Genomic DNA, 24,623 nt, shown 5'->3' on the forward strand with positions numbered 1-24,623 from the left:
CCATATATTTTATAACATTACACCTGGAAAACAAAATAACATGGTCATATACAAGTTTTTCTGCTGTTGCTTTATGTGTCTCTCAAATGTTACTTTCCACATGAAAAGAATCATATTTAGTTCTTCCTATCTTCAGGTCTGGAGTAATGGGTTCCACACCTAATGCAGTCTTTGCTGAAGTTTGTGGATATTATGTAACATAGAACATTGTTCTTGGTTGAGGCTGATAATGCTCGGTTTTGTGCATGTGTGCTACCTGCTCTGAATCCAACTCTCTCCCCTTTAAACGGCAGAGATTTCCAGTGTGTATTCTCCTTTTATTGCTTTCATTTGCATATAAATTAAATCCATATTGTGCCTGCGAGGCAGACTATGCTAACTATGCAAACGATCCCTGGCTTTTCTTTGTTTTACAGATAAACCCTCGGCTTCCTAAATGACAAGGTGGGAGGGGTAGAGAGAAATCCTCTCGCTGTTTCATAATTGTATGAATTTTAAATACATTGTTATGGGATCCTCTTCCGCATTCACAGCAGGGAATGAAACTATCATTATAATATTAGAGCTGTAGGGTTAGCTGACCGTGAAGAGCCAGGCAGCCTCTTTACCTCTCTCACACATGCAGGCCAGATGGCCAAAGAGACTAGATTTAGAAACACATTAGGCCTCTGTGTGTTTTCTAAACATAACAACAACCTCTTATTTCATTCCCAGACACAAGAACTGGCATAACAATAACTTCAAAGTGTGAAAAACACTATTTGTGGTGTTGAGCATTTAAATCTACTTTATTGTTTCTGTGGTGTATAAATACACATTTGACTCGCAGATATTTTATGTTTATATTATATTAGATTTTGTGTCAAACTGAAATTAAGTCCTATGAATATGCATTCATACATTGTATCAATAGGGACATTAAATTATTCCAAATATTGCTGTAGACCCCCAGGAAAGCCCCAGGAGCCCTGGAGATTTCCACTGCCGCAGAGATGCTGCAGGAAAGCCTTTATTAGAGAGTTCACCTGCACCAAAGCTTGGCTCTGCTGCTGTCTGCCAGTCAGCAGGAACAACAAGATTCCATGCATGAACTATGGACTATTTAAAAAATATAAAATCTGTTTTATTATGGCCCAACTGATGTTTTTTACCTATTTTTAAGCACATTGTTTACTCATTTTTTTGTGATTCAAGCTTTTTTCTTGACTGTTTAATTCAAAACAATTCCATTTTGTCCCATTAACAGTTGCAGTATTGTCTGCTGATGGTTGCCTAATGGAATCTTGAGATGTAGGCAGTCTTTTAAATAGGCTAAATAAATGAACAGGGTCATTTCTTTGAAAAGATGAAACATTAATTAAATCTGAAACCTGACGAATAAACTGGCTATATAAACTAACAGCAAGTCCCTGGTTGGCATTATTGAAATCAATTATAAACACGCTATGCTGTGAGCTTATTAAATCTCTGCTCTGTAGGCCCGAGCTGAACACAAACGCAGCAGCACTGGAAATAATTAAAAAGCCTGAAACGCGGAGGCCGTGAACTCCTCAGCTGCAGACCTCTGCAGGCTTGTTAGCTCTTAATTAAATAATCCGATCCGCGATCAGTTGTATATAAGCGTTGTGACAAACAGAAATCCCATAAATCACGTCAGTCTGTGTTGCTGCTTTGGAGCACAGTGTGTTAAAAGGTTCTCCTCGGGTTGTTCAGGCGACATCCTGCCACTTCAAACGTGCTCCTAGACCTTCAACCATTCCTTCTTTTCACCAAATAAACAATAAAAATCAAGGCAAGATCTCTCTTCTGGCGTATGTACAGTTTATGTCAGGAAAAGAATCTGCATTATATTATCATGGCACAATTAAAAAAAAAAAAAGATTTGAAAATAAATCCTGACATTCATTCATTTTCATTTTAAGTGTAAGTCTGATTTTATGCAAAAGAACATGTTAGGAGGTATGTTTCAGGTAACAGGGGCTGGGTTGGGACTTCATCTGTGCCTAAGAATGGGAAGGATTGATCCCATACACACACATTGAATGTTGGTCAGAGCTGCACTGGGTGTAGGCCTACAGTGAGGGCAAATGACAAATATAAATGCACCCCTAGTAACTGACCTGTAATAGCCTCATAAATATATGTCTTTTACCACATTGCTGGAAATTATGGGAATTAAAATGGACAGTTTTTCTTACCAGTAAAATTAAAATGATGTGTTTGTATATGACTGTGGTGTGTTTTCTTCTATCCCATCCCCTTAAAAAAGAAAGAAAGAAAATTGTTGAAATATTCAATAACAGGTACGTAGTCCAAATAACTTTCACATCAGACGATGCCGAGACCCTTAACTTTGTCTGCTCTTGCTGACCTTGGAGATCACACACGCACGCACGCCATGTCACAGAGTTCACACACAGGCTCTCTCCAACGTGAACCTGAGGTCACACAAGGCCAAACAGCCCACATGTATCCCATGTTTCTCCCTAAAGCAGAAAGAGAGCTACACTGCCAGGTTTCTTTAGTAAATGTATTCCTTATTTCAGTAATTCTCCTATAGTCTCTGTGGTGCAGAGGGAGAGTTCACCAGTAAATGCCCAGAATAGATTAATAGGGGAAATCTTAGAAACCTAGAAACAAGCAGCGTCTGATTATAGTGATAAACAGGAACTGTGAAACAGGAACTGTGGGATTCCTTGTGTGTGTGGGTGTGTATTATATTTTTGTATTTCTGTCTCTGCCCCATCTCAAATAACAAAATAATAAAACATTTAAGAATCCATATATGTTTACTATGAGGAACTAATTTAAAAGCCTGTTGTAAAATACGGTTTGGTCCTTTAAAATTGCTGCATGAACTATATGTGTTATGATTCTAATAAGGCATGTGGGAAAGTCCAGTTCAGTGAAAAATTATAATAAAAAAATTATAATAAAACATTTTCTCCTTTAAATCATGGTATTAAAAATAAATTCCTCTAAACAAATGATCAGCCAAATTAATACATTTTTTTTTAAGGTTTTAACATTTTTCACCAAAAACGATGTTGAAAACGAATAAAAGAAAGAAAAATGTAGTCCATATCTACCGTTCTCTTTCTTTATTTCAGACTACATGTGAACATATTAAAATCTTTGGCTTGTTTTGAGTCTGCGGACTGATGTGTTGAAGGGACATGTGGCGCAAATATGGGGAACCACAACAACCTATCGATCCAGTTAGACATCCTAGAAACAAGGACAGACAGAAAGGAACCGGATGAGAGACGAAATTAAATATACTGTGTACAACATGATAACTGTTTGGCTATATAAACTTTAATAACGATCGTTCATTCATATAATTATGTCCGTATACTGTTACCATAAACAGAAATCTGTGTTTTTAAATAGCGTCTCCCCCACTTCCAGTTCATTTTCCCCTTCTCCATTATGTCCAAAAGCCAAAGGAGTCAGGTGGCGGCCCTCAGCAGAGGAATGTCCGGGCCCCGTTATTCACTGTCCTCCTTGTCCTCCTGCACGGTGGTCGTTGAATGGTTGTACAGTCCCTGGGCCATGAGCTGCAGGGCCAGGCCGTTCTTGTAGCCGGTGGCCTTTTTAATCTTGGCCCTCTTATTCTGGAACCAGATTTTGATTTGGGACTCGTTGAGGCTGAGTTCCTGGGCCAGGGCCTGTCTCCGCTGCTCCGTTATGTACCGGTTGGCCTGGAACTCGGTTTTCAGTCTCTGCAGCTGCTCGGCCGTGAACGCTGTCCGCGGCCGCTTGTCCTCCTTGGTGCTGCACTTCTTCTTTTTCAGTTTCCGTGTCCTTGGCCCTGGCGTGCAAACAACAATGGAAATAAAATATTTATTCTACTGCTGGAGCACAATGTTACACACGAGGCGCACACAGTCCCTGATGACGAGAGGAGTGCGTCAGATAGATGATCTGCTCCATGAGACCACATGTGTGTCACCAGTGTCCTGATGCAAATGCTCTCTAGTTCCGATCACTTCTTTCCCACTATCTGCTCGCCTCTTCTTCACTAGATATGATCCAATTTGGACTCACCATGCCATCGGCCTGCCCGGCATCGTTCTGGAACTATTAGGAACCCTCGTGCATTCAACATGAAGACATAAAGCTCAATGGGGATTATTTTATAACCTTTAAAACTACACACCACACAGCTTCTAACTCCCTGCGGGGCGTGGGCCTACACATATCAGATAAACGACGGACTCATTTTTAATAATTTATATTAAAGTAGGCCTAGGCTATATTTTTAATATGAATGGCGTTTTCCTTCGCCCTGCACGCAACAGCGACGTATCACTGAGGTTGGAAAGCCATACATCGGCGCGTGATTGTCAACAACAAATCAGCTGATATTAGACGTTGACTTTAGCCCTCTTCAGGTAATATGTGTGTTGATTAATTATTAATATGGGGGATAATTAGCAGAATAAAGAAACAATGCCTTCATATAGGCAGTGTCACAACTATCCGGATTAAGTCCTGTAGGCCTATATGGAACACCTTACGGTTTTGTTGTTGTTGAGGAAATGGTCGAGACAAGAAATGTTGTCCTCATGGTTAGAATAAACATGTGGGAGGTTTTGGTGTGTGAATGTGGTCTAGACTACAGATCCAGGCAGGCCTTTGTGTAAAGTGTAGTTCAGGCCCGTGCCATCTGACGGGATCCCTCACCAAGACGGGCAGCAACCCGCGGCCCCGGTCCAGATGGAACAAGCTGCTTTCAACAACAGTCCCAGGTCCGCTTCACCGCCGTTTACTTTGCAAAAACAAAACCTTCCATATCCTGTTTTAGGCTATAATTACTGATATCCCTCGTTGATCCCGGCGTAGAATTACTTTATCATAAATGGATGTAGGGCTGTGCTGACATGTGGATAAATGTTGCCGAAATGCATGCATGGTAAACAGCTCACGTAAAAAATGTAATCTGGTCACATATCAGCTATAGAAGCAGGATTTTGCAATAGATTGGTTAATCCGGACCTGGTTAATCTAAGTGTCCACATCACTGAGTGAGCGCTGATTTGAAGGTGCTGCAGGTCCTCGTGCATCCAGAGCCCAGAGATTTATTATGGTTGTTATTTGAATACAATATCCACCACGCATTTAAGAGAGGTTCAGAGAAAGCAGTAAACACTCTGCTATCCTCCCTGATGCTGTGTAGATCGAGGAAAGCTAAAATAATCTAATTAACCGGGAGGGCCTTTGCCTTTCATCCCTCATCACTTTAACACTATCATGACCAGGAAAAGCACAAAGCCAATTACCCCCCCCCCCCCCCCCCCCCCCCCCCCCCCCCCCCCCCCATCAGGGATAGCCGAGTGTAAACTGCTAGGTCGCGATTTATTTACAAACATGCATAGCCTACATCTACATTATTCTTCATAATTAGGTATAAAGATGAGGTCAATCACTTTTATTAAATTAAACTACAGAGGAATTCGGACTTCATATTGTGCTGTTATGATGGTTATTATTTAACAACATTTTGTTCAGCTGTACGTGATAGAGCTTATGTATTATGTACATCAGCTGGTAGTCCCAGAACCATTCAGGTTCAGCGAGTCAAAACTAGTCTTTAATAATAGCCTATAGTTTTGTTATTCTTTCATTATTTTTTTTCTAAAATTAAGCCCAATAATGGCGGACATTCTGAACCCACTCCAGTGCATCCCTTTTATTTAATATAGTTTGAAAACGACGTAAACTCTGAACACTCACAATCGTTTAAAAAAGAGAATTTTATTTATTTGGGTAAAATAGGGTATTATATTAGTGTAATATAGGCTGGCGAGGGTGATGCTGGGATGTTGTTTAATTGCATTTCAAAAGTCCTATCAATTTCTAATTTGTATAATATAATTATTGTCCAATATTACCGTAAATGACTGATGTGTGTGTGCGTGTTTTGAGCCAGACGGCCTAATGCTTTTCGACATACATGCAAAACTTTATTTTAATTCAACTAGAGAAGTAGCCTACTGCTAGTTTAGCTCCACTATTAACCACAATGATCACCCTTCAGTTTATGTCCGTGCTGACGAAGAGAGAGAAGGTCAGTAGAAGTCTCATCTCTCAACGAAAACATCATGTGTAAGGCACAATGTGTTGAATTTGCACATTGAACTGCATTGGAAATGATGCCGGTTTTTAAAATGACTTCTTATGCCGTCAATAAATACCCTGCAACAAATATGAGACACTCTATCGCAATAATGTGCTTCTATATTTCTATTGCTGTGTCTTTGTGTGTGAGATAGAGGAGTAATGGGATTTAGTAACAGTTTAGAGACCTTATTCCTCCCATGTACACTCTATTTTTTATAATTATAATCATTTTTATTTGGGTAATGTACGTTTGATATTTCTTTTCAAAATGGCTTTCATAATGGCTTTTTATCTCCTCGGTTTTAATTTATGCCACATTGGGAACTAGTACTGGCTTCCACAGACAGAATGACATTACAAAATAACTACGAATAACTTCGAGTTTGAAATCAGCCCACTGCAGAGTTTAATTATACTTTTATAAGACAGGACGTGAACTCAACACCCATCAGGCGGTATTCGGGGACTACTAGCGCCTTACCAGATGAGGGACGGTCCGAGTACCGTGTACAGTACACCCAAGCTGGCCACAACATCGGCTGGCTTTCTTTCGTGATGGGCGGAGATCCTCCATTGCTGCCACTCACAACCATAATTGACGAGGGGCTGTCCGCGTATCTACCGGACCCGTTGCTCGCCGGTTCGCCCTGTTTCAACGAGTTCTGCTTGGACGAAGGCGAGGAGGACGTGGAGGACGAGGAGGAGGGCGACGAAGAGGTGCTGTCGCTGCTGCAGTTGGAGTCCAGGCAGAGGCTGCCGGTGTGCGGCGGCCTCGCTCCTAGCGGGTTGACGTTTTCTCTGCCCGGCGTGCGGTCGCGGTAGCTCGGCTCCTTTCTGCAGCCGAAGTCCGGCCGGAGGATGTTGTCTATGAAAAAGTTGGTGGTTCTGTGGGCCTGCTGCGCGGCCTGGTGGGGTAAAATCATGGGAGGGGATGGGAGGTTTGGCGACAGGGACATGCTCTCCTCCTCGGTAGAGTCCCGGCTGCTGTTTGGCTCTTTTCGCTCTTCCATTACGGGCGATGGTGAAGATTATCGGCCTCTCCACGCCAAACTCCACTTGTTGCTCGCGCTCCCGCCCCCTTCGGTATCCAATTTAGCCTCCTCGCTAGAATAAAACATATAAATGCCTGTGCTAATTTTTAATATCACCTAGAGCGGCGACATGTCGTCTCCTAAAACCTTCCAAGACCTGGCATAGCGAACAGCTCCCCGTTATAACCAGTGTCCCTGCCTCCCTCCGGTGCAGCATAATATCTGTGTATGCGCTCGTCCTAAACTCTCCTAAAACCGTTATCTCCCCCCGTGTGTTTTTTCATTCTCTTACAACCAGCCGGAAGCACGTGTGCGCGTGCACACGTGCAGCAGACCAATCAGGTGCGGAGATCGTCCCTGTCACAATTGACGACGTCCAATTAGGGCTTGGGGAGCGCTGTGAACTCCACGCGCACACGTAGCCCGCGCGTAGTTCGATCAATTTTGGCGAGGGGCACGTGCATGCACATAGGCTATACACAGCAAAATAAAAACAACAGCGGGACAGCCACCATTGTAAATGTTCCACTGGAGGACAGAAAATATGTATATATATATTTTAAGTTAAATACTCATTCTAAAATCAAGTTTTTGTACTATAGACTAGCCATAGTATTAATTTAGCCTATGCTACATGGAGTTTTTTTTATTTGAAAATTATTAAATGGCCATTTTTATTTTTCTAATAATATATTTTTATTTCAGACTCACACGACGGTCCAGGAAATACTCAAATGATATGTAAAAAATAATAAAATAAAAACAAACATACCTACAAAATACAATACATTTTCTTATCCATTTGATTTAGTCCAAGCTGATGGAACACCTGCAGGCACGTCGCAGGTGTTTGGATGCAGGAAGCACGCTGTGTTTTACAGGCTTTGACCTGTATGCTCGTGTCTATATTGTTCACTGTCTAATTAACGTCAAATATTAACCAAATTAAGGTAATATTTGAACAAAGTGTTGACATTTTAGAGACAGAGAATGTTTTATGTGTCCTTTCAAATCTCAGTAATTACTGACGCTATACGTCTCTACACAGTTAGGCCCGTGTGGTCGTTTATAATTTCACTGTTCATTTTCTTTTCATTGGCCTTTTATTGTCTTTCTGTCGCCTCTGGATCCTCTGGGGAACACATGTAGGCCATATTTTGATTTAAACATCCAGATTTTGGACATCCTAGCTTTAGGCAGCAGGACACACATTTCTTCAAAAAAGCATAAGCAAAAAAGGACGTTTTTAGTAACACAATGAGGCAGAGGAAGCAAGAACAGCCTCTGTCCCGATGAGATAAAGGAGATAGTGGTTCTGTAAAAAATCTCCAGAATCAAATTGCCTCCAGGCGCTAATTGGCGATTTGAAATAACAATATTAATAATCATAATACAGCAACAGCGTGCAAGTGGGGACGTGCAGTGAAATCTTTATCCCACAGGCCGGAGTGGGAAGCCATGGCTACTTAATTAAATTCCAATTAGGACAGTATCAATGGCGCTGGGTAAATGAGCACTCAGTCTGCTCTTATCTGGCGCAGCAACGAGAGGCTCCTTGAGAGGGGCTGCAAAAGATAATTTATAGCTTTTAATTAGTCTTCATTCCGCCCGATCAGCCCGGTGTTCATCACGGGGAGCGGGCTGAATAAAAACCCAGTCAAAAGCGCTGTCACCGGTCCCTGGCAGGGCCCTTAATCAAAGTGAAGCAGGGGCCGCGCTACAAGCCACGTAATTTCCAAGGTGCTGATAAAGCTTGTTGAATAATAGCGGGGGCCCTCGGAGACACCATTTACAGAAATGACTTTATTGACGGCTTAACGTTGGTAATTCATTTTACCTTTCATGTATTGGGAGCCGGATTTTTCGCCGTAATAGGATGATAAATGCACTGACGGATCGCAGCCCCGGTTTTATTGAGTAGCCTATATACTGCTCCAGCGGCAGGCACACACACACACACACACACACACACACACACACACACACACACACACACACACACACACACAGACACACACACACACACACACACACTGTGGTTTATGACGAGGATCTCGTTGAAAAGCAGTCTGAAGGGAAGGCATGGCAGTGTGTGTAGACTGCACCAGCTAACACAGAAGAAGAACATCATGTTTTTAGGCGGTTCGCTTGATTACTGTTTCCTGTGTGAAGGGTTAGATGGAACGACACCAAATGATGGAAAACAGTCTTTCCAAACAACTGCTCTATACGTTTGATTTATTATCTTTATCTTATTGCTTTTACCTTCATTCTTGGCTTTTTTACAGGCCTAAACAGGATTGTATTACTCCCGTAACACAGGGCAAACTATTTGCTTCCAATTATCCTGAATTAGTCTGGTTGAATGAGCCTGTAGATTGGCCTATACTTAAAGAGCGGTCTGGCATTTTTAAAAAGGTAGCCTACTACAAGTTTTTGGTTTTAATAATAAAAAAGGCATTAGGCCTATACTGTTTATAAAAGCCAGTACCAGAGATACAAATGAAAACACCTAATGTAGGGACATATACAGGGGGGGGGGAGGTTGGGTCTAATTTTTAATCTTAGCCCAGGTAAACACACATTAAAAAATATAGAAGGATTAATAAACATAAGGCTGCATTTATAATCACCAATATGGTCACCTGCACAGCAGCAGTGGCTTTTTTTGTGTGTCCACAAGTTCAATTATTGGCTCATGTTCACTCCAAGAATGCTAATGTGTTTTTTTTTTTTCATCCTTCAGGGAAATGTGGTCTGTGCTAAAACAGACACCCCCACATTGTCAGATAGATTCAACATGTCTCTGATGAAAAGATGTGATAGTCTGAGGAAAGTTGTGGAGCTTTGGGTGGATTCAGTGTGGCAGCAAGGTGCCGCAGCTGCACGCCTGTGCTACCACCTAGTGGGGGAATGATAGTGGAGCTACTCGTGTGCAGTGGACTGCTTTATTCAGGCAGCTGTGTAAGGTTCTGCACATCTGATTCTCACTTGTCTTCAGTGAACGTTTACATGAGCAGGGGTTTGATACTCACCCTTCCGCAGTCAACCTGTCACACAAAAAACAACCAGACCAGAAGAAACCCCATCACAATCATTCAGTCAACCAACAGCCAGCAGCAGGTCAACTAATGGGAAACCAAGGCAAAAGCAGCAAAGCACACACAGGTTGCAGGAATGAAGCTAAATTAAACAAATATGCAGCCATAATAATAACAACTCAAGTAAAGTAATAAATACATAAATTGAAACATTATGTTTCCCCAGAATTACATGCTCTGACTTTTACAAGTTGCTTTCATAAGCAGCATCTGAGAGCCTCATGAAGGGACAAATTCAAATATCTGTTGGTTTTACATGGAGGGGGTTTAAAGAGAATCTACAAGAAAGAGCATGGTCAGAATTACCCATGATTCTCAGGTTTGGTAGTCTATCTAGTAGTCCAGAAAGACAACAAGGATTGTGTTCAGTTGGACAAAATGTGCATTAAATGAGGTGCTAACTGCAGATAAAGATTATCTATGATCACTCTGTGTGCGTGCGTGTGTGTGTGTGTGTGCGTGTGTGTGTGTGTGTGTGTGTGTGTGTGTGTGAACCTCTGAACTCAAGTATCCACATCTGGAATCCCAGAAAGTCAATAACAAACCTAGAACGTTGGTGACATCTAGTGACTCTGCTGTGTAAGTGGCATGTGCATTTTGAAAATTAGGTTTGTTGTAAACTGTTTTAAAGCTGTTTTTAGTTGTAAATTACATGTAAAGTGGAAGAAAAGATGAATAAATAAAACAAGTTCTAAATAAATTAAATACTTTTTGATTACATTAAATAGGCTTCAGTCTAGACTGTATTTGTATCTTTCAAAAGAGGAGGCTATTCAAAGTCATACAACAACAACATTAAGAAACACAATACAAACAATATTCTGATAAATATAATATATGATGATAAAATTTGCCCCCCATCAACCCCCCCTCCACCTTGCCCCCCCCCCTCTCCTCCTCAAAAGCTACAGACTCAGAAATGGCACATGCTAAGGAAAGTTCATTGTGGGACTATATAAAAGCATCCAAAGAGCACCATGTTATGGGACCTTTAAAAGAAATCTATATGAAATATATACGTCACAACTGGTTGAGTTTTCCACGTGCAGCGGTGAACACTGTGCTTGTCCACTAGATGTCAGAGTAAAGAAGCTACAAAACGTACACTGAGCTGTTCTCAACCTTTCACTATAACTGAGGAGAAAACAAAGGAGAAGAAGCATTAGTCGGTGGAGATGCAAAGAGGATGAATGGGCTCACGTAGAAACCTGTCTCCTCCTCCATATAACAAAGGAAAAAATAACTTATGTTGGTGTAAAAATGGCCGAGCTATAATGTCAAATATCTCAACTTGTCATCTAAACTAGAAGAGTGAGTGAACCCAGTTTCTGATGAATAGTGTCCATCAGCTTCAAAATGAACGACTGCACTCTTTCTGTTTCTACTCTTTCATTGCATGACTTATTGCCACAAGTGTCACATTTCAGCAGATTTGCGAGCCAAATGTTAAAGACATGTCACAAACAAGTATGAATCTCAACTGTAAAACTCTCAACCACATAACTTTCTGCCCTAGTATTGAAATGCCGGCAATGTACAGAGGACGTTTTGTGATGCTTGCATACTAAACGATGATTATCATTCACTGAGTCTCCCCCCCCCCCCCCCCCCCCCCCCCCCCCCCCCCCCCCCCCCTCTAAGGTTCAGGCTCTCTCCAGTAATAATACATGAAGGGCTCCTCTCCCTCATCCATTAATCAAGAGGGGGCTTAGGTAAAAGGGGGGTGATCTTTGGCCTTCACACACACACACACACCCACACACATGCACACACATGCATGCACACACACACACCCCTATCATTAATAAGTGAAGGGATATTAATGCAGATAAATAATTAAGCTTTGGGGGATCTCTTTAGAGTCCTAATGAGAAGAGGGGGACAGATTGCTCCTAAGTCTTATTACATCTTGCTGAGAAGTTTGTGAAAGCTTAAGGTGGTGATAAATGAGCCCCATTTAGTAATTGGCAAATTAAATCGATGCGGACACTTTGCTGGGCTTGTTTAACACAATTACCCATCTTGCTTTGCGGTGGTGCTATACAGCTGTAATGTAGATGCTAGCGGAACTTTTGGATGGATTCTGAAACAATTTTGTCCAGACATTTATTCATGGTCACCAGAGGACGACTCCCAATGACTGTGGTGATCGTTGTCTGTTCCTCTGAGGCCACCATGAGGTTTGACAATGTTGGTCTGTTGTGAACACACAGCATCTTCTTCCTGTCTGTCCGCCCAGGGAGAGGATCCCTGCTCAGTTGCTCTTCCCAAGCATTCAGCCATTTTTTCTCCGTTAAAAGCTGGAGGGGGGGGGGGGGGTTGTCATCCGAAAACCAAGGGTCTAAGGAGGGAGGGTGCCGTATGCTGTACAGATGGTAAAGTCCCTTGAGGCAAATTTCTGATTTGATGTTTAAGGTACTGGTAATGCAATGCCATACGATCCAGAAAGTCAGAGTTGGAGTAACGGATTCCTGCTTTTAAAGGCTTTGGTAACCGTTTGGTAAACTGTCAGGAATCATTTGATCTTTATTTTGAACAATTATGAAATGAACAGTATAAATTTGGCGTTCACGTTACAAAGTAATCTATCGTCATATTGCATCACATACTGGTGCTTTTTATTGGTCTATTTAACGGGACACCTCAAGGAGTGTCCGTGCAGCGGTGGAATGTAACTAAGTACATTTACCCAAGTGCTGTACTTAAGTACAGATTTGAGGTAATTTTTTTGTATGCCACTTTCCACTTATCTTCTCTAAACTATTGTCTTTGGGGTGGCAGGAGCTCAGTCCTGGGGGCTTGGGTTGAGAACCGGGGGGTCACTGGTTCAAGTCCCCATATGCCTCGAGCAAGGCACTGAACCCCCAACTGCTCGGGCGCCTTTCCATGGGCAGGCAGTGCTTTTTCTTTTTAATACTTTAAAAGGAGATTTTCCTGAGGTTATGTACACACTTTAACTTAAGTAATATTTTCAATGCAGGAGTTTTACTTGTAATAGAGTAAGTGTTGTATTAGTACTTTTACTTTAGTAAAGGATCTGAGCACACCTTCCACTACTGTGTACGTGGGACTGAAGGTGTTAGAGCGTGTGTCTGTGTGTGTGTGTGTGTGTGTGTGTGTGTGTCCTCATCAGCCATGCTGCCTGGGGCCACTCTAACCTTTCAGTCGACACTCTGAGGATCGTCTCTCTCTCTCTCTCTCTCTCTCTCTCTCTCTCTCTCAGCATCCTCGGCCTGTCACCATCATCAGCCAGAGGAGAGATGAAAGATATAGTCCTCATTGGCTTTGTTACAATAAAAGCCGCCTGCTCCAATGACTTATTTCCTCAACCTTTTACTCCCCTATATTCAGAAATGACAGATTGCATGACACAGGGATTAGAAAAAGCTCCTAAGAGACATGGTGATAAATTAATGATATCTCGGATGAGTCTTTATCAGATTTGAAAGCAGACAGATGACGGCCATTTTACACAGTTTGAGTGATTCAAGGGAAATAAAGCAATCTGAATGAATGGGCTGTTAACATGCATATTCCCCAGGCTGGGGACATCTTTCATCTAAGTAAATAGGCTTTAAGTTAGCGCCCTAACCCTTGGCTTTGTTGCCATTACTTAATAGAAAGCAACAAGTGTAACAGAAAGACCAAAAGAAGAGGTTTAGAAATAAGTTCAAGTAAGATACAAAGGATCTTCTGTTATGAGGTGAAAAGAGAACACATTTAAAGGCTCTAAAACTCCTGCCTCATGACAAGCTGAGGGAGATGGCAGGATGGTAATAATGACGATATAAATGTGTGAGAGAAAGAGGGAGAGGTGGATGATGGTTGACGGGGTAAGGGGAGTGTGTGTGTGTGTATGCGCGTGTGTGTGTGTGTGTGTGTGTGTGTGTGTGAGATTGATCTCTGCGTAGGCTCTGTTAGCCTCTCATTATGGCCCAGGCCCCGAGATATGTTTCTGACAGCTGTGCCATTTTCCTGCCTGTCTACAAATCATCTGTGTGCACGTGTGCAAGTTCTTGTATTTGTGGCTTTTATAAGATCAGAGATCAAATGTCCTCACAAACACACTGCTGAAGGGAGGTAGCCTAAGCCGAAAACATTAAAGATGACATTTCATGTGAGGTAGATAAATGTAGGTTTATTGTTTCAATAATTAGAATGAGGATCAGGTTCAGGTTTTTTGAAGGGGAGAGGGTTGAAGGAACAGTTTGACATTGGGTAATGTGCTCATTGCTTTGTTCCTGAGAGATAGATGAGAAGAGTGGTACCACTCTCTTTAGCAAGGGCCGGTATCCATCTTCTCACAGAACTCTGGGCAAGCTTTAACATCGGAGGGTAATTCATTTTAAAAAATCTTCATAAAAAAGAAGTTAAAATAAGTGCAACAGGTCTGTCCATTGCTTCTGTAACAGCGGGTGTTCCAAGCATAACACAGATATGTCTTGCTCTTAGGGGAATTACTAGAATTGTTGGGACTTTATAAATTATAGTGTGTGGTCTAGACCTACTCTATCTGTAAAGTGTCTTGAGATAACTCTTGTTATGATTTGATACTATGCAGAAAATTTAATTGAATAGATAAGTGGTGCAAAGTTATTACCTTAATATTACCTAGAGAGATGTCTTGCCTTGCAACATGTGAAATATAATTAATTTTCATGAAGATTATGGAATGCTCCTTTTATTTTGGTTAAGGCAGGCCCATTAGGTCTGCAGCTAAAGACTTTCATTCTCAGTTCATCTGCTTATCATTTTCTTGATAGGTTTGTTAATTATTTTCTCAAAGCTCAAGTTGACTCATTCAAACATCTTGTTTTGTCCAAACCACATAACCAAAGATTAAAATATTTGAATTTATTGTCGTAGAGGTGAAAGAAAAGCAGCAAATATCCACATTTGAAGCCAAAACCAGAGTTTGTTTTGCATCCACCAATGGACTGATTGTTAAAACTGTCGAATTCCCAGCATAGCTCTCTCAGTGATGTTCAAAGAGCGGCTTTAAATCAATGAGAACCACCTCACTGACTGCCACGGCAACCTTTAAGGTTTGTGTCCTTTCAAGTGTTTCAGCAACAACAATAAGCTGTGGCACTGTAGATATCCAAGAGAGACGACTCAGGGCTTTTTTAGATTCTCAAGTGTGCAGCATTTGACAGAAGAGGCTTATCACGTTTGCAAAAGCAGCCACAACATTATATTATTTGCCAAAATAAGCATAATCCTGCGTATAAACCTCCAAGGAGTCATTTGTCTTTTTTTGTATTATTTTTATTTACTTCTATGAGGGAAAAAAGATGTTCACTATCACTATCACTCTCTTCTCTCTGTTCCCCCCATCGTTCCCTCGTTTGGCCGATTAAACCACAAAAGAGATGTCATTTTCAGAGTGCGGACCGACAGATGAAGTGAGTCAGCATTTGGCTGAATCATTATCCAGAATATGAATACTGAAAACGTGTTCCACTGAAGCATAATACGTCTGAGTGTGTGAGTGTCGGTTTCTGTGTTTGCTGTGTGTTGTTCAGGTTTGTTATGGAGACGTTTGGGGCATGTCGACAACTGACCTGTTGGAATGAGATCTTTTTTTATATGCTGAATGGATATGTATGGACTTACCCTACCCTACATGCAAATAATGAAAATTTGTAGCAAAACATAGTTATCATCTTCCATATACAGCCAAAGGTATACACTCCATTACAGGTAAATGTCCTGCACTCAAACCTTTACTGAATTAGAACTTGTATCAGCCAAATGTATTTAAAGTAATCAAAAGTAAAGTATTAATTTAGCAGAATGGCCTCCTGTCAGTGTTTCTTATTGATGGGGCATTAACATGTTAAAAATTAGACTCCCCTTCCTTCAGCAAAAGAAAATTCAGACCCTCCCCCTTTTCTGACCCCCTCTCTCCAGCTCTCTCCATACAGTCCTTTTAATGCACCGGCTCCTCAGTTTGGCCTCCTTTCTTTTATTTTCCAGGTAGAACTTTCTCCTCTTCCAGCTCTGTGGTTTGCGAGCACACCGCCTTGAATGAGTGCGAACAAAAGAGGAAGATAAGCAGAAGGTTTTTAGGTGTCAGATTCCCTCCCTCCCTCCCTCCTGTCCCGTCCCCTTAGATGTCCCTCTTTATATTTTACTCATGCCATGCTGGCATTTTCATCGCAGGCATGAGCGTTACTCATGGATCAATCATCACAGGGAGGAAATCAGCACCGTGAAAGAATGAGGAGAGGTTTTAAAAATGTCCCGATGATTGACTGCCTGTGCAGAGAGCTTGTCGGCTGCAATTTTACATGTCGTTTTGGCAATCAGGCACTTTCTGAAATCAACTGAGGCGGGCTGCTTTTTACTGCTGGAGGCACGCGTTTGGGCAGAACAATGGTACAATTAAATAGACTCTATATTCACAGGGTTTAATTGAATATAAAAAAATCATAGTTTACTGTTGTGATGGTGACATGTACAACAGGCAAATAACACATACACTGTAAAACCTTGTGACACATGCTGTCATCATTCTTGTATGCTCAGATTCATGTCAAGCTGCATTTCCCTGAACATAATGTTCAGTGTATACGTGTGTGCGTGTGTGTGTGTGTGTGTGTGTGTGTGTGTGTGTGTGGCCTTGTCCCACTTATCTCATCCATCAGAGCATTTCACTACTCTGTCTGTCAGTCAGCAATCCCTCACCTAGACGAGGAGGATGGATGATCATCTATAACTGTGTGTGTCTGTGTGTGTGTGTGTGTGTGTGTGTGTATGTGTATAAGCATTCGTCTGGCAGCCGGTGACACTCACTGCTGTTGATGTCTCAGTTGGTGTCAGCAGCTCCACTTTTCATCCTAAATGGGTCTGCAGCGGGGGCTGAGAGCCTTTACAAGACCATCATGTGTTTGATCTTTAACAGTTTAAAAGGCCTCTGCATGGTGACACCATCACTCCAGCTCACATACCCAACAACGATCATGTCAAACAGGAAGTGAGTCAAGCCTGGTTATAGAATAAAAATACAAAATACTTTAAAGAATGTCCAATCTAACCCTAACCCATCGTTTTACTTGGATCCCCCTTTTTTAACCATTTTATTTATTTATATCATAAATCAAATAAATAAATCACTCTGCCCCTGGCTGCAGGTTTGTGGTCCTCTGTGTTCACATTCTGCCTTCCATTTTTTCAGCTGTTGTTATTCATCATGCTTCACTGTGATTGGCTCAGATGTTTCAGGATTAGACCAGTGATGGGACTGGCTGACAGTGTATTTATTAATCACCCCACCTTCTCATCTATATTCCACTTCACCCAACCCTTTTGCTCTTTGCACTGCAGCACCTACTGTACTTGAACCAAAATCGCATATGTGCTTAAAGACATCCGTGCACTGAAGACTTACCACTTTGCACTCGCCGTTGCGCTTGCACGATCACATTAAGGCCCAGTATATTTTGTAATAAACAACAGTGTGATGGCATTAAATGAACACATTGACATCATAAAATGAACAACAATCCAATATACAGTACTTGTAATGTGTAATTTAAAATGAAAAACTAGGAAATTGGTGGAATTGGAATCAAAAAGAAAACCCGACTGTGGAAGATAAGGAAAAACAAATCATAAGTGCGCACAATGCGGGACGATTGAAGGTATGTAGAGTCAGTGCCAGGTTTATTTTTGCAGTTTGCAATACCGATGAGGTATAGGCTAAAACCACCCTATATAAAGACATATAAACTGTACATAAACTGTACCATTTTTGTCATACAATTGTGTTTTCCTTGAGTAGCTGAAGAATAACACAGTCCCGTCTGAGGAAGACAGAGTTAGCTTATAGAGTGCAGGAAAACAAGCCAACACCTTAATAGAGGTTTATCTAACCAGACATGCTAATATTTGTTTTGCATGATTTCCATTTAAATTGACAGGAGTGGTGTGTAAACAGCTGTTTTGTGTGTGTTCCTGAGGGGATGAAAAAAAAAAATGAAAAAAAAATCCAGCACACACAAAACAGCCATCATCTTAATGAAGGCTTACAGCGATATTTGAGCCTGTTAAAGCAAATCTTAATCCAAGTTAATCAGAAGTGAAACACAGGAGCCGGCAGCCACCAGCTTCTATTCCCAGTTTTACATCTGAGAATGTATGACAATGGAATGTTATTTATGTTTCTCATCTAATCACATTTAACACAACTAGATCAGGACTCACCTAAGCAGCATTTTGCTAGCTGTCTGGTGTCTATTGGCACTAAGACATCTTGCTTTTTTTCAAAATAAAAGTACAATAACAGATGTTAATGCTGAGAGATGCAGGTCACAAATGCTGATTTTAAACACTTTACATATTCTTAAATGTAGTCTTATACAGCAGCTCCATGCGATGACTTAAACTAGGACTGCAACTATTATTTCCCTTATCCACGACACTGCTTTAATATTTTCTCAAGTCATCTTTTTAATTATTTAGTCTACAAAATGTCCAAAACAAGCAGGAAAAAATGCCCCTCACTTTATTTCAGCACCCCGGGTGACCACTTTGAGTTCCTTGGTTTTGTCCGACTAACAGCCCACAGCGCAAAGATATTCAGTTTTTTTATGTCATATGACAAACAAAAGCTGAATTATTATTTATTATCAAAATAGTCGTTGACTAATTATCTTCTGAATGGATTAATAAACTTATAATTTGTTGATTGCCATTTGCGATAAGTAGAATGTTTGCTCTGGAAGATGTTTTGGAACACTGGAATAAAGATGTCATGTAGTACAAAACCGCCCTGTCTGAGAGCAGAATGGCGTTGAGGCTCACTGACTAAAAAATGTCTGCAGGCTACAGAGACACGAAGACACGAAGGACATTCAGGGAGGCACCTGGAACCTGTGAGCAACAGTGCAGGACACTCTCTTGCCACAGTCTGTAGGATACAATGTAATGCAACACATTCAGACAGGCAGCCTGGGGAACCAAATATGAACAGACAAAAATATTTATATATACAGTACACTGTATATACATGTACAGTATAGTGTATATCTGCGAGCAGATTGTATGTGGATCTGTCAGATTAAACAAACAACCCTTTGATTAATTTAAAGATTTTCACACAAAGAAACGTTTGTAACACAATATTTATTTGCCTTTATGACAACAAAATATAACCGAGTCAGTAACAATGCAAGACATCCGTTTGTATCTTTCATGTATGGTTATTTAGTGAAACATTGAACACTACTCAAAGCACCATGATTTTGCTTGTTATAGATGTAAAAATGGCCTAGCTTTTTGGCACCTTATGTAATGCATTTAGAATGTGTTCCACTGACCAGGTCACCTCAGCAGTTTTAACTGATCGTATCTTCTACCACAGGTCCAGCTTATCCAGTTAAGGGGCCAGGTGAAGTTGTTGCTTCCATTTTGCCATGAATACTGACGATGTGCTTACTTTTTGGCACTAAAAAAACAGCAACTGGAGAATAATAGTAATTTGTGTGGCTGTAAGTGTCAGTATTTTAGCGCTGGTCGCACCAGAAAGTGGTACATCCTTGCATTTACACAAAATATTTGGTTGTGACTTCTGTCTCATAAGTCTGCCAAGCACGTCTCTTTAGTGAAACCGTTTACACTCCAAAAGAGGAGGTTGAATAAAAGTGAACGGTGCAACACAGCTAAGAAGCTACTATAACTTCCTCCATTTGGGACTCTTGGGCTTTCTGTTCCCTCACGCTTTTACTATTGGTCAGTGGCGCTAAATGTTCACGCTAACAACCCGTCCTTATGCCTAAATGACAGGTAGGTCGGTTAGTTGGTTTGCAATTGACCATCAAAACAACATAATACGACGGTCTATTCAACATTGTAAAACGGTCGCAAATTAAACACGTGGTTAATGCTGTGAAACAAAGCTACTTCAGTTTAAGCAACAAAACTACTTGGTTAGGTTTAGGAAAGATCATGATTTGGGTTTAAATAAGTATGTATGTCATGTAATTTACGCCCGTAGGGTCAAATAAATCAACGTTGATGTTTGGTTTCACACGGGACACGTACAGCAATCTTCAGAGGGAAAGTAAACCGTATTTGGTTGACCAAAGCAGACTTTGTCCCTCTTGTCACTCCCTGATGTAAGTCGAGTGAAGATTTGAGTTGTGCATGCGTCACTCTGCAACAGGTAGCCTAAAAGATGCTAACTAGAGTCTTCTGTAATGTCAATACAGTAAAAATGAACCTACTTAACCAAGTTTGTCCACTGCTGGCTGCTCTCGACTTACATTGTGGAGTGACACCTCTTTATACTACGTCACCTGACTTCGGCCTTTGCTCCCGCCATGATTACTACGGCCAATATAAGTTGCTGCCTGACAATAAACATAAATATGGGTCATAACAAGCTGCATGCACAGATCTATTTTTTTGGTGAAGAAGGTCTGGTATTTACCCCGCAACAGAATCCACTGATCACGGTGATTCCACTGAAGTTGCCATGAAATGTGCATTTCATTGCATTTTAGAAATGTGTTCACCTTCATTCAAAGGAACTTCAGAAACATGATGCTTTCTCAGGTTGGAGCGTGCACGGGGTGTTACTGTAGGTCTGCAGTATTAAGATACATATTCTGATGACAGTAGTGCTGTTGAACTTAAGTTAAATCAAACACATATAGCAAGAAGGTCTCTCACTAAATCAACAGAATATAGAGTTGCAGATACGTTGCCTGTGTGTCATGGCACCTATCTTCAAAAGAGGAGAAACATATTGGACCTTGTACTTCAATGGAAACAGTTTTGTTGTGGCGATTGCTGTCCATGGAACCTGCTGTGCTGCGTTTAGTCGGGGTATAAGATGAAGCCAGAGAAGGTGCTGTACTTGTTGTTGTTGCCTCCGTGAGCTTTGCCGCCATCCAGTTTGACGTAGATCTCATCTCCCGAGTCCAGGTGCAGCACGGCGCTGTTGCTGGCGTAGTCATAGTTCTGGTCTGCATCTTGAGCTATGGCACTGGCTCGTACCTGGGGGGGGGGGGGGGGGGGGGGGGGGGGGGGGGGAGGACAATACTTTTTAATAAGCATTGGTTAATAACAGAATAGAAATAGAAACTGAGTAGAAAAGTTCATCTGTGCCTAGAGGCAAAGTGAAACAGCAGTGGTGCACCCTCAAAAATAGACACTCAGAGGAAAAAAGGGAAAAGGAAGGTTGGGCAAATAGGTTAAAACCACTTCTAACCATTAGAGAATAATGATAAATGATAAATCAAATTTAATCCGGAGACACTTATAAAAAGTTTGAACTGAATCCATCTATAATGGACATAATAATATTAAGATTCATATCTGACTATTCATGCAGCTGGAGCTGTTAACATCTGCAGGAAGCAATCATTCTAACAGGGTTTACACACACACACACACACACACAGAGCATGCACACTGAGAATATGCAGTTATGTAAGTCGTGTTAAGGAGAATAACAGATCGAGCCTCAGGCACTGTTGTGCGCTTTCTGAGCTATATGCATATCTCAGTTAATTACTGAGGAGGCTGACAGTCAATGTCAATAATGAACACTTTTAGTGGAAATGTCCTCTTAGATGTTTTCACGACCAAGTCAAAGTGTGGACTCGGTTCCGACTGATGGTCGTCCTCATTCATCCTGTTGATCTATAGGTCCAGTCTTACCTGTCCGTTTTTGCACAGGTCGGCCCACATGCTGGTCCCGTCTCCTCCCCGCATTAACACATGGTAGGTGAAGAAATAGATCCCGGACACTTGGCAGGTGAACTTTCCGGTGCTCGCGTCGTACTGGTTCCCCAAGTTTGTAATCACGTCGTCAAACTTTAACACCTCGTACCCCTCATGTGGGTTCTTCAGACCGACGTAGAAAGCGATCCTAAAACTGTTGGCCGTGGAGTTCACACCGTCCGTTTCGCCGTTCTCAGACCCAACAGGTCCGGTTACTGCGGGGAAGGCGAGTTTACCGTTGCCCCGCTCTCCTGGTGGCCCCCTCGGACCCGGGGGTCCTGGTTCTCCCGGCGGGCCCCTAGATCCCGGTTTACCCGGCCGCCCGGGCTCCCCGCGGCTCCCCTGGGCCATCGGCGGCTGCGGGGCGATACCGTTTACGTTCTGGATCACCTCCATGGCGGTGGCGCCTCCCGGTTTTGGGGTGTACGGGTCGCAAACCATCCGACAGGTGCCCATCATTTCGTAGTAATGAGCGGAGGTGTCCGAGGTGCGGAGCAGCAGTAACGGGACTGCCACGGCCAGAGCCAGCAGAACCATCGCGACGGCGGTCAGCACAAGGACCAGCCAGCACTTCCTCCGCGCGGCTCGGGGACGAAAGGACGAGAGAAACCCCTCGGAGCTCCTCTGGGGGGGAATTGTGACGGAGGACAGGGGGTCTTTTAGGACAACAAAAAGAAAAAGAGATTAGGTTAATTGAGTGCGCATCCCTGGTCCCAGCTGTTCTAATTGGTGGCTTCGAGCCCCTGGGCAGCGTCTGTGACCGAGGAGCGGGTGCGCGTCCTGGCTGGATGGATAGTTGCGCGCGGACATCGGCGTCCAGCTGCAGCCAGCTGTAAAAGTTACTGGGGATAAGACCGGAAGAAACGGGATCTGGCCTTCAAATTAAAAGTAGATTAAGGACTAGTTGCGTTTATGACTAGAGAAAATGTGTAAAAATCAAATCAAATCAAAGTAGACATTAGTTAAGTTTAAAATTGAAAACTCTGGTGTTAAATATGCACAGGGGCGTGCATATCAGAACCAAACTGCATTTTTAATAAGCAGTAGGATCTTACATGGGCATAGCACAATTGGCCCATTAGAAAGGCATCCCCTAAGGGCCCCTCCCCGCATCCACAGCTACACAGTCTAGCATTTTTTGGGCCCTCCTCACATAAGGGTCCTGGGTACTCTGTCCCTTTTTCTAACCCCAGTCCGACAACCCTGGGATCTAAGGCTGCACTGGCTGGGCCACAGTTATTATGTCTGCCATATACTTTGCAGTTGTATTTTCCCAATACCAGTACATTTACTGAAGTAGGCCACAGTATAGTGGAATTTTGAGTAATTATATCAATCAATCAATTAATCAATTATTACTGAGTATAATTGTATGAAACTTGAGTACATTTTGCTTGTATTTCTATTCCACTACAGTACAGAGGGTCAATATGTACTTTTCACTCTAGTTGCTAAATTAAATTTTACACAAAACACTTGGTCAGTTTATAATACATGATACATTGTGATGGATTAAACTAGCCAAGAGCATGACACAGTTAAAATGAGCTAAAACTTTATCAGCTGCAACCAGGGTCCAAATCTAGAACCATTTAGCAGCCAAATGCTGGTCAAAAATGCAAGTGGCTTCACTCACCAGCCTGTGGTAATCTACTGCTGTCCACTGGCCATTTGGCTGGTAGGCAAGTTCATTTTGAACCCTGACTGCCACATAATAGTACAGTGTATCTTTAATAATGAGTTAAGTAAATAACATTGACAGGACCAGATACCGTATAAGTCATGTTTCTTTACTCAAGTAAAAATTTGAATGCAAGTCATTTACTCGTTAGTTTTACCTCTGCATCAGGCTAACTACCAAATCCGATTTCAGGAAACGTAATTATTAGAAGAACCAACAAAGGTTTTATTTTTCTACGTGCAACAGGAAGTCCTCTAGTTCGGTTTGACTGACTTGACAGTGGACCAGATACCTCCTGTGCGTAAAGTTTAGGTCTGCATAATTATTATGCAAGAAGGCACTAAACAATTATTCACAAATATGTATGGAATATATGTGTATAGAATAAAAGATATCAATCTTACACTGGAATGTATCATTCCATGCGTACACACGTTGTCTTAAAATGCCAAATGACTGCATATTTATCTCATAAATCTCGAAAAGTCTTCATGTATGCATTCTTATAGGTGGAACACATAAGAGGCCAAAATGACCATGCAGTTTATTCTCACAATCCCCTTTTGGAAATGATGGTTTTAGATAGAGATCCATGCATTTTTCAGGTACATGATTGGGGATTGGGATTTATGTCTAACCCATCTGATATATAATAATAAGTCCGTGTAGGAAATGTATTTGTTTTCAAATCTGGGTGAAAGTAGACTTCCAAAATCAACAGAACTTAATTGAAAATGGCAAGAATGTTTATTTATTATGAATTCAGCTTGACAAAATACGGGTTAAAGTCATGTCAACAGCAACGAAACACAGCCACATATTTGACTCAGACCTTGAGGGGGTCTTTTCAAAGTCAGAACCAATGGCTGAAGGCAGGTTCACTATAGTGACATCAGATGACCAACTGCACAAAGCAGACAGAGGGGGAGCAAAAAAACAGACGAGAAGGGG

The 24,623-nt window shown here is 41.8% G+C and overlaps 2 protein-coding genes across 3 annotated transcripts; both read right to left on the reverse strand.

Moving 5' to 3' along the window:
* Window positions 1-3,086: 3,086 nt before the first annotated feature.
* On the reverse strand, window positions 3,087-7,449 carry LOC117939418 (homeobox protein engrailed-1-B-like). 2 transcript variants are annotated; one of them, XM_034864755.1, is made up of 2 exons: window positions 6,608-7,449; window positions 3,087-3,826 (listed from the first exon to the last, which is right to left on the reverse strand). In XM_034864755.1, exons 1-2 carry the CDS (start codon window positions 7,134-7,136, stop codon window positions 3,492-3,494), a joined length of 864 nt encoding a protein of 287 aa, XP_034720646.1. In that variant the 5' UTR covers window positions 7,137-7,449; the 3' UTR covers window positions 3,087-3,491. The 2 variants fall into 2 exon arrangements, with proteins under 2 accessions (XP_034720646.1, XP_034720647.1); XM_034864756.1 differs by having other exon boundaries at window positions 3,087-3,814; window positions 6,608-7,447.
* Window positions 7,450-20,647: 13,198 nt separating this feature from the next.
* LOC117939386 (complement C1q-like protein 2) lies at window positions 20,648-22,833 on the reverse strand. The gene is made up of 2 exons (XM_034864707.1): window positions 21,929-22,833; window positions 20,648-21,262 (listed from the first exon to the last, which is right to left on the reverse strand). The coding sequence occupies exons 1-2, from the start codon at window positions 22,526-22,528 to the stop codon at window positions 21,083-21,085; spliced, it is 780 nt and encodes a 259-aa protein (XP_034720598.1). The 5' UTR covers window positions 22,529-22,833; the 3' UTR covers window positions 20,648-21,082.
* Window positions 22,834-24,623: the final 1,790 nt, after the last annotated feature.

The sequence above is a fragment of the Etheostoma cragini genome, chromosome 24 (assembly GCF_013103735.1).
Source record: "Etheostoma cragini isolate CJK2018 chromosome 24, CSU_Ecrag_1.0, whole genome shotgun sequence".
NCBI classification, from domain to species: Eukaryota; Metazoa; Chordata; class Actinopteri; order Perciformes; family Percidae; genus Etheostoma; species Etheostoma cragini.